This window comes from Canis aureus, chromosome 26 (assembly GCF_053574225.1).
Source record: "Canis aureus isolate CA01 chromosome 26, VMU_Caureus_v.1.0, whole genome shotgun sequence".
Classification (NCBI taxonomy): Eukaryota; Metazoa; Chordata; class Mammalia; order Carnivora; family Canidae; genus Canis; species Canis aureus.
In genome coordinates this window covers 10072662-10083556 of record NC_135636.1, presented here as the reverse complement: position 1 = coordinate 10083556, position 10895 = coordinate 10072662, and the positions used below count along the sequence as shown (strand labels likewise).

General features: G+C 44.0%; 1 protein-coding gene across 5 annotated transcripts in view; it reads left to right on the top strand.

Moving 5' to 3' along the window:
* The first annotated feature begins 237 nt into the window (after positions 1 to 237).
* DTD1 (D-aminoacyl-tRNA deacylase 1) overlaps positions 238 to 10895 on the top strand; it is a 198379-nt gene continuing 187721 nt past the window's right edge. For 3 of the 5 annotated variants that reach the window (XM_077872020.1, XM_077872017.1, XM_077872016.1), the window contains exons 1-3: positions 238 to 395; positions 6975 to 7065; positions 8953 to 9188. In XM_077872020.1, coding sequence (XP_077728146.1) covers positions 353 to 395; positions 6975 to 7065; positions 8953 to 9188 — 370 coding nt within the window. In that variant the 5' untranslated portion in view covers positions 238 to 352. Of the gene's footprint in view, positions 396 to 6732; positions 6866 to 6974; positions 7066 to 8952; positions 9189 to 10895 lie in introns of those variants that run through there. The other 2 variants (XM_077872018.1, XM_077872019.1) reach the window with 2 other exon arrangements.

Genomic DNA, 10895 nt, shown 5'->3' with positions numbered 1-10895 from the left:
GGATTTCGGGATGACTGGCTCCTACTTCGGGGATGCGAGAAACATCCGGTCCAGAACCCGCGGTTGGGGCGCGATCTGGGTGGGGGTCTCGGTGCCTGCGGGGAGCTGGGCCGGCCGGCGGCGGGGGCAGGGCAGGGCCGGGGGCGGGGCCTACCGCCGGGGGCGGGGCCGGAGGGGCGGGGCCAACCGTGGGTGGGCGTGGCCGGCGTGGGCGCGCCGCGGCGAGCGGGGTCCGTCGGGGCTGTCGCCGCGCTTCCCGGTGTCACCCGCAGAGGGCGCCGGCCGCCACGCCGCGCGCAGAGTCGCGAGGCCGGAAGAGCGCGGCGCCGCCCGACTCGCCGCAGCCGCCGCCATGAAAGCCGTGGTGCAGCGCGTCACCCGGGCCAGCGTCACAGGTCAGTCGGGCGGGGCCGGGCCGGGGCCGGGCCGGGCCGGGAGGAGCCACCCCTGACCCCGCGCCCGCCGTCCGCGCCCGCCGTCCGCGCCCGCAGTCCCCGCCGCCCCCGGAGGGTGCCCGGCGCCGGCCCCGGTGGGCGCGGCCCCCGCAGCCCTGAGGTTCCGGGCGGGCTCCGGGCGCCCCGGGGGCCCCGCCGAGGGTCCTGCCCGGGCCGCGGTCAGCGCGCCTCTTCATTGTCTTTTTCCTTTCTCGGGTCCCGGGTCCCGGGTGCCAGAACCTCCGAGCACCCCCGTGGCCGTCCTCAGGCGGAACGTGGCGCAACCACCACGCAGGCAGCGTTTCCGGGGCGAGGACCCCCGCCCCCGCCCCCGCCCGCGCCCTCCAGCGTTTCGCTGTAGGTTTCCCTTTTCGCCCATTGTCTCGTGCCCGGTTGTTACGGAGTCGCACCGCCGATCAAGTGCACAGATCTGGGGAGTCGTGCGGAGCGCGGAGTTCTGACAGTTGTGCCCCCGGCGCCCGGCCCGGCCCAGCCCGGCCCGGCCCGGCCCGGCCCGGCCGCCGCGCGAGGACCCCTGCCCCGCCCGCAGCTCCAGTCCTGCGCGGACGCGTCGGCGCCCAAAGAATTCCGGGGAAACGTCTCGCTTTGCCCCGGTTCTTGCGGGCCAAGCCCTCCCCAGTCCTGTAGTCACTGCTGGGCACTGCAGTCTAGTTCGAACCTCAGGGATCCAGATGATTGACTGTATAAGGCGGTCGTTTCAAAAAGTCGAACCGAGAGAAGTCAAAAAAAATTGTTAATGACTGATTTTAGATTTGTCTTCTAGTCTTTTTTTTTTTTTTTTCTCCCCTTTCTCAGAATCATAGTGTTGTCTCTGTCCAAGTAATTCCAGATATCCTTTTCTTGAGCCAGGCTACACCAAGTATGTGTTCTTGCGTCCACACAAGTATAAATCTAAAAACAAAGCAACAAAATCCCCTAAAGAAACCCCCAAACCCAGCAAAACCATATATTTAGATCAGAGAGTCTACTCTTCAGCTCTGCCTATTGATGTCTGAGCTGTTTTGTTAACTGGTTTTGGACATGGTCCTGGAGTAATAGGAACAGAAGAGCTTTGGGATTTATGGGATTTTAAAACAAAGGTTTTTTGGCCTTTCAGTTAATATTTAAATTAATTAAAACCGAGGAAATTCATAGATGTAAAGGTTTTTTGCTTTTTTGAGCAAAATCACGTTTCGCTCTATGTGGTCATCACCAACAACAAGTGAACGTTGAGGAATTTAACTTCTAATCTTCTGTCAAACTCTTTATTCTGATGATCTGGAATCTTGAGAACATGTATTTTGTGAGGTTTGCTGAATAATTGGAGTGATTTTAGTTTACTATTTAAATACTATTTAAATTGTATGCTTTTAGTTAAAAACCAAACAAACCTGCATATTAAAAAAGATAAGGGTATTTAGAAAAAGATAAGAATATTAATTGTGGGAAGGTGTCAAATAAAATGGAATTCTCTCTCAGTGCTGGAGGGACTTTCACATTAGCCAGGCCTTCTAATTGAACTGTAATGGAAAGATTTTCTGACTCTTTTAGAATGTGACTGGCTTCACTGAAATGTGGCTGTTCATGAATGGCGTTTTATTACGGGGATTCTAAGATGCCACTTTCAATTTTATGGTTGGGACAGAGTACAGTATCAGGAGTCCTATTTTATTATGTGGCAGACACACTTAATGAGATTGGTCAAGCACATTTTGATGCTTTGGCATGGCTATTGTGATAATCTAATTTTAAAAGCTTTATTATGGGACATTTCAAACATATTCTTTTTTTTTTTTTAAAGATTTTATTTATTTATTCATGAGACACACACACACACACACACACACACACAGAGGCAGAGACACAGGCAGAGAGAGAAACAGGCTCCATGCAGGGAGCCCGACGTGGGACTCAATCCCGGGACCCCAGGATCACACCCTGGGCCAAAAGCAGACGCTAAACCACTGAGCCATCCAGGGATCCCCTCGAACATATTCATTTAGTTACACAGGCGGCAAGGTGTGGTAATTCCCATGTCCCATCACTCAGCTTCAGCAGCTAAAATCTGAATAGAATCACAGAATGTTGGGAAGAGGGTCTAAAGTGGGTTTGAATGAGTTAATTTCAGAGATTATGAATTCTTGAAGAAGTCAGTGGTGGGCACCTGGGTGGCTCAGTGGTTGAGCGGCTGCCTTTGGCCTAGGGCGTGGTTCTGGAGACCTGGAATCAAGTCCGGTAACAGGCTCCCTGCGTGGAGCCTGCTTCTCCCTCTGCCTGTGTGTGTCTCTCTCTCTGTGTCTCTCATGAATAAATAAATAAAATATTAAAAAAAAAAAGAAAATAAAGAAGAGGCCAGTGGTGATGATGGTATACATGGGAAATTGACCAAATATCTCAGGTCTTTTCTAGCCCTGTGATCTGTTGTCTAAAATGGCGATTCTCAAGTTTTTTCCCTTGGGAATCCATTTGTCTATAATAAAAGATCCCTTTGGACCTCCTGGTTCTTATACTTGTACCTGGAGGTGGAGAGCAAAACTATTCCAAAATAAGAGAGCAACTCACATATAGGCTTTGGGGCATAATTTGTTTCTTTTTTATTTTTTTATTTTTTTATTTTTTTTTATTTTTATTTTTTATTTATTTATGATAGTCACAGAGAGAGAGAGAGAGGCAGAGACACAGGCAGAGGGAGAAGCAGGCTCCATGCACAGGGAGCCCGACGTGGGACTCGATCCCGGGTCTCCAGGATCGCGCCCTGGGCCAAAGGTAGGCGCTAAACTGCTGCGCCACCCAGGGATCCCCATAATTTGTTTCTTATTAAGACAAGTAATACATTATAAAAATGTTGAAACTGTTCAATTTTTTTTTTTTTTAAGATTTCTTTGAGAGAGAGCTTGAGCAGGGGGAGGGGCAGAGGGAGTGGGAGAAGCAGGCTCCCTGATGCACAGGGAGAGCCCCCTGCCAGGCTTGATCCCAGGACCTTGGAACCATGACCTGAGGCCAAGGCAGATGCTTAACTGACTGAGCCACCCAGGCGTCCCCCTTTTTTAAAATATATATTTTTAAAAGATTTTACTTATTCGAAAGAGAGAACACACAAGAGAGTGGCAGAGGGAAAGCATGAAACTCTTCAGATAGTGATTTGAATCACTTTGAATAGTGATTCTTTTTTTAGAATCTGTTCTGAGAATACTAATTGTAGGAAAAGATTTGGAGGGATGAATAGGCAGAGCAAGGAGGATTCTCAGAGAAGTGAAACTACTCTGTAGGATACTGTAATGGTGGGTACATGTTATTGTATATTTGTCCAAATCTATAGAATGTACAACATCAAGAGTAAACCCTAATGTAAACTATGGACTTAGAGTGGTAATGATGGGTTATTGTAGGTTCATCAGTTGTAAAAAAATGTACCCCTGTGGTGGAGAAGCTATGCATTTATGGGGGCAGTGAATTATAGTACTCCCTTTTTCTTTTTTTTAGAGGAGGTGGAGCAGAGGCAGAGAGAGAATCTTAAGCAGACCCCACACCCAGTACAGAGCCCAATGCAGGGCTCCATCTCCTGATCATGGCTTGAGTGGAAATCAAGAATAGGACACTTAACCGACTGAGCCACCGGGTGTCCTGAATCTCTGTATCTTTGCTCAATTCTGCTGTGAACCTAAAAATGCTCAAAAATGAAAGTCTAATGTCTAGTATATAAAGATTTTCCCCACAGTGTTATTTATTGAAGTGAGAATTTTGAAACAAACCGTATATCTAGACAAATGGGATGATTAGTTTGTGCATTGGATAGAAGTAACTATTCAACTTGATGAGATGTGACTATGAAAAGATGTTTAGGAAGAGCTTATAACATGAAAAATCCTTATACACTGTTAAGAGAAAAGATGAGACACAAAAATTTATATACAGTGTTATTAAAGTAATTGAAAACAAATATGAAAACCTGTGGATAGAGAAAATATCAAAAGGAAGTCATTAAAATATTAAAGTACTTGTCTTTTCTTTTTTTCTTCCTGTTTCTTATATTTTCCAAATTTTCTTTGATGTGTATGCATTAATTTAATGGTGGGTATAATTCGATAACCATTATTTTTAAGCTTTTAAAACATACTGTGGGGAAAATTTAAGAAAATAATATTGATCTTGTAAGAAAATAATACTGATATATTTAAAGAACAAATGAAGCCAGAAGCTTTTTCTAAGGTGACACAAACAAGCCAACCACCCAATTGTTTACTGCTTATTTCAGATTAGATTCTTTCTGTTTCAGCTTCTGAGTCATTGGCACAAAGGACAGTAATCACTTATAGTCCATTATAAGCAAAACAGCACAGAAGAAAATAGTTCTTAGCATAAAAAGAAGAGAAATTAGGCTTTATTGGTATTTAGGTTGGAATGGGTTGGTGCTGACACTCCCCTGGAGACTGCAGGTCAGGTGGTCCCTTGTCAGAGGAGTTTTTCCATTCTTTTCTTAGCTCGCAGGATACGACAACATGTTCCAATCCATGATGCCTTGTCAGATATATTTATAGATACTATTATCCAGCAGAAGCAAACTACAAGAGAATGACAGAGTCTGCCCTTTCCTGATTGGAACATTAGGTTAATAGATGGTAAAATAACAAGACGTCAGTAATCTAATGAGATTTGACAAAAAGTTGGCCAAAAATTTTGAAAGTTAGAAGATTAACATTTGAAATATGGATTTCGGTTCACCATCATGATGACAGATCTTGGCCTAAGAACTGTGCCAGCACTGAGATACTGCCTAATGGTAGTAGAGTGTACATTTGATTATAAATACATACACAAATATTTGGAATATATATATTTAGAGATTTATTTTTTGTGGATGAGGTGCATGATTAAGAGGGATTTGGAGGTCATTGGCTTAGAATACAAATTAATAGATGTTTGCTGACTTGAAGCCTTTTATTTACTTAATTCTTTTTCAATTTTAAGAGATTTATTTATTTATTTTAGAGAAGGAGGAGAGGGGGTAGAGGAGGAGGGAGAGAGAGAGAGTCTTAAGCAGACTCCATGCAGAGCATGGAGCCCAATTTGGGGGTTGATTCCATGACCCCAAGATCAAGACTCAAGCCAAAACCAAGAGTCAGGGGATCCCTGGGTGGCGCAGCGGTTTGGCGCCTGCCTTTGGCTCAGGGCGCGATCCTGGAGACCCGGGATCGAATCCCACGTCGGGCTCCCGGTGCATGGAGCCTGCTTCTCCCTCTGCCTGTGTCTCTGCCTCTCTCTCTCTCTCTCTCTCTGTGACTATCATAAATAAATAAAAATTAAAAAAAATATATAAAAAAAAATAAAAAAAAAAACAAAACCAAGAGTCAGATGCTCAAGAGAGTCAGCCATGCAGGCACCCTGAAGCTTAACATTCATTCATTCATTCATTCATTCATTCATTTATTTATTTATTTATTTATTTATTTAGCTTAACTTTTAAATAGTGTTTTTATGTATAACATTTATCTTCTTGGAGTAAGTAGAAAAATTATTTCTTTATTTTTCTTACATAAATATTTATTGTGTGACCTGTATATTGTGTTACCAAAGTTGCTGATTCCCAAGGAAAGCAGGCATTTCCTTTCTGAGAATTAATACAGCGGAATTGTATTCTTTGGGGAGGAAAACTCTGTTCTGTTTTTACAGATGAGCATGGAAAGTTTGAGGTGTCTTACCCAAGGTGACGCAGATGAAAATGTGGCCCTAAAATTTGGCTTAATGGTTGTTCACTTAACAAGTCATTCATTCCATGGGGTGTCTGGGTGGCTCAGTGGTTGAGCGTCTGCCTTTGGCTCAGGTTGTGATCCCAGGAACCGGGGATTGAGTCCCACATTGGGCTCCCTGTGGGAAGCCTGCTTCTCCCTCTGCCTGTGTGTCTCTGCCTCTCTCTGTGTCTCTCATGAATAAATAAATAAAATCTTAAAAAAACCTCAAGTCATTCATTCCAGATATAAAATCAGGATGGACATAAATCTTGATAGGCTTACTGCATTTATGAAACTTTTTTTTTTTGAAGATTTATTTATGTATGATAGACATAGAGACAGAGAGAGGCAGAGACACAGGAGGAGGGAGAAGCAGGCCCATGCCGGGAGCCTGATGTGGGACTCGATCCCAGGACTCCAGGATCATGCCCTGGGCCAAAGGCAGACGCTAAACCGCTAAGCCACCCACGGATCCCCTATGAAACTTTTTAAAAAAGATTTTATTTTATTCATAGGAGATACAGAGAGAGAGGCAGAGACATAGGCAGAGGGAGAAACAGGCTCCATGCAGGGAACCCGATGTGGGACTCCATCCCGGGACCCCGGGATCACGACCTGAGCCAAAGGCAGACAGATGCTCAACTGCGGAGCCACCCAGGCGTCCCTGAAACTCATTTTTAAATACCTGCTGACTTTGCCAAAGTAATTATAAGAAGTACATGTGATTTTTAAACATTCCTGTGGTTACTTAAGAGCGTGTCATGGTACCTGTTTGGTTCTGAGTCTCTTTTCACTTTTGTTTCTTTTCTAGTTGGAGGAGAGCAAATAAGTGCTATTGGACGGGGCATCTGTGTGTTGCTGGGTATTTCTCTGGAAGATACACAGAAGGAACTGGAACACATGTACGAGGCGGATTTCTAGGTCATTGCTATTTGAATGGGATATATAGTGGTATAGATATATACCTGTAGATATCTATATCTGTATATTTCTGTCTGCTTACCTACCTATCTAAACTCTATATGTATATGGGGTGCCTGGGTGGTGCAGTCAGTTAAATGACCAACTCTTGGTTTCAGCTCAGGTCATGATCTCCATGTTGTGAGACTGAGCCCTGAATTGGGCTCCATGCTCAGTGTGGAGTCTGCTTTAGATTCTTTCTCCTTCTCCCCCTTCTGCTCATGCTCGCTCTCTCTCTCTCAAATAAATAAATAAATAAATAAATAAATAAATCTTTAAAAAAGTTGCATATATATGTACACTGGGAACTTCCATAGTATTTTGGTCCTGTGAAGTGAGCTGCTGTGACTTTTATCTGTGTTGGATTTGATGTAATATGGCTATCTCCGTGTTCCTTTCCTTTTCTTTTCTTTTTTTTTAAGATTTCATTTATTTATTCACGAGAGACACAGAGAGAGGCAGAGACACAGGCAGAGGAAGAAGCAGGCTCTTGCAGGGAGCCCGATGTGGGACTCAGTCTCAGGACCCCGGATCATGACCTGAGCCAAAGGCAGATGCTCAACCACTGAGCCACCCAGGTGCCCCTGTCTCCGTGTTTCAGATGAGGAGACCAAGGAAGTGTAATCTGTCCAGTGACACCCTGCTACATTAGCAGCAGAGCTGGAACTCAAAAGCCTCAGTTCCTGTTTGGTCCTTTACCCATGAACCATTCTCATAATGTAGAACCAAACTTTTTTTCTTATGAGTGTTTTCTGTTTTCAAGTAGAGCAGTATGATCTGGGCACTATTTATGTCTTTAAAAAAATGTTCAGTTGTTCATTGGATCTGGGGGTCAGAGAGTTAAATGACTTGCCTAAGATCATGAACGTGTATATAGTAAAAAGCCTGAATTCAAATTAGAATCTAGACTACCTGACTTGAAAGCTGGTGCTCTTTCTGACTATGGTAGGGGAGTTTGCCATTGCTTTCTCCTGACTGGCTCTCAGCACAGGCAGCCTCACCTGTCCCCATACTTACCCCGCCCCTGCCCCCAGCACCACTTGGCACATTTGCTTTAGACTTGTGATCTGTGGATTCTGCCTGTTGGGGCCTATACCTGGGTGTAATTCCATCCGATTGTCCCTTTTGTAGTAGGTTGAAAATCAGATTTGGAACCTAATTCCTGCTAAGGAATAAATGTTCTCTGCTTCTCTTCCTTGTCACAGTGGCTGCTCTTTGTCATCCACATTTATAAGGAGGCCCTCCTAGGGCTTAAGAGGCATGGGACATAGTTGTCAGGGAGGCTTTTGCCAGGTCTTTTTGCATATTTGCAATAAGCATGAGTTTTCTCTAGGGTGTTTGCCCACTTCTTCATTTTGAGTAGTTCCAAGAAAGGATGTTAAAGTGGGATATCATTTATTTCAGTGTAAAGATTGAATTTTTCAATTAAAAAAATTGAACCCACGTCTTGACATATCCACCAACCTGAAGGAGCAGTTGGTGGATGGTTGTTCTTAGCTCAGGTTTGCATGGGTAGCTGCCTGTGAATTGGAGGAACTGGCCAAAAAAAAAAAAAAAAAAAAAAAAAAAGGAATCCTAAAACAACCCTGTGAAGTAAGTCTGTTACTACCTCATATTACAGATGAGGAAACTGAGGCATAGAGTGGATAAATAACTTGCCCAAGGCCCAAGTAACTTCCTTCTTCTGTCTTTATATATATGTAATACACATAACATTATGTCAACATTATGTCCTTGTTCGACAGGATGCTGGTAACACTTGGGGGTATGGAGAATGTTGGGGGGCTTATGATTCTTCAGATAGCTCTTGTCACTGTTTTCTCCCTCAGGGTCAGAAAGATTTTAAACCTGCGCGTGTTTGAGGATGAAAGTGGGAAGCACTGGTCGAAGAGTGTGATGGACAAACAGTACGAGGTGCTGTGCATCAGCCAGTTCACACTCCAGTGTGTCCTCAAGGGGAACAAGCCTGACTTCCACCTGGCAATGCCCACGGAACAGGCAGAGAGCTTCTACAACAGCTTCCTGGAGCAGCTGCGGAAGACGTACAGGCCGGAGCTCATCAAAGGTAGGCAGGAGGGCGAGCCCACCCAAGAAGAGAGTCTCTGGACACTTACAGCTGGAGGAAAAGAGAATCTGCCATTACAGCTGCTCCTTTTCCAGAAAGTTTGTTGTTTGTGCTTATTACTTCCTTCAAACAGCATAGCTAGTGCTGTGGTACGAGTCATCTGAATGCTCCTGATCCTGTTTACCCTTCTTTAGTCTTCTGTTCACATGTGGAATGTTTACCATCTTGGAAGTGTGTTTGATACAGTGGTGTTTCATTTTGTTTGCTTATCATGTCTGACAGGGAATATAATGCAAACCACAAATGTGAGCCACATGCCATTTTAAATTCCTAGTAGACATATTAAAAAAGAAGTAAAAAGAAACAAGTGAAATTAATTTAAAAATATATTTTATTTGGGATCCCTGGGTGGCGCAGCGGTTTGGCGCCTGCCTTTGGCCCAGGGCGCGATCCTGGAGACCCGGGATCGAATCCCACGTCGGGCTCCCGGTGCATGGAGCCTGCTTCTCCCTCTGCCTGTGTCTCTGCCTCATTCTCTCTCTCTCTCTGTGACTATCACAAATAAATAAATAAAAAAAAAATTAAAAAAAAAAAAATATATTTTATTTAACCTAATATATCCAAAATAGTATGATTTCACCTCATAATCAATATAAAAAGTTGACTGATAGAATTTTCATTCCTTTTTTGGTGCTAAAGTTTTCTAAATCTTGGTGTGTAGTTTATACATACAGCCCGTCTCAATTTTGACCCGGCACATTTCAAGTACCCGACACCTGTGTGTGCTTAATGGCTGTCATATTGGACAGTGAAGGTTTAGGTCTTTGACGAACTGCTTATTGGTGAGAATGCCAACCTGCTTTGACTGACTGAGATTTAGTCTAGAAAATGCCTTGGAATAGTGATCCTGGTTTATAGGAGAATTAGGAATCTGAAATTATGAATCTGTTTAAGGTGGCCATTCATTTCTGTTCTGTTTTTATGTTTCTGAGGGCCATTAAAAACCATCACAGGGATCCCTGGGTGGCGCAGTGGTTTGGTGCCTGCCTTTGGCCCAGGGCGCGATCCTGGAGACCTGGGATCAAATCCCACGTCGGGCTCCCTGCATGGAGCCTGCTTCTCCCTCTGCCTATGTCTCTGCATCTCTCTCTCTCTGTGTGTGTGTGTGTGACTATCATAAATAAATAAAAATTAAAAAAAAAAAACCCATCACATTCTGCCTTTCTCTTCAAAGTTATTAGAATATTTAGCCTCCTTTGGTAATACATCTCAGTGTATGTAGTGTAAGTAGAATGTCTTGGTATCTGCAGTTTCTTTTGCTGCCATCATTCCCTTTTGTAGACATCTAAGAGTTGTTAATAGTTAACTCTGTATTATTTCCTGTACTTTGACTTTCTCTGAAGAAACAAAACTTGATCCCTTGTTTCTTGGACCCATTTTAACCTTAAGGAATAGAGTTTATTGCCTGATTTTGAAGGTCTACAGTAAAGCCCCACATTGAGGATTGTCAGCTCATCAGATTCACTTATGTTTAGAAGAGTCGTATTCTTATCCTTCTTCAGCATTTCCTTTGATCTTAATTCTCCTCTTACCTGTTGCCATGATCAGGACACCCCTGCCTTAAATTAAATCCCAATCTTTACTTGGGTCCTGGTAGGGTAGAATGGATTTGCCTCTTCTGGAAATAATCCCAAGTTTTAGAGCTCC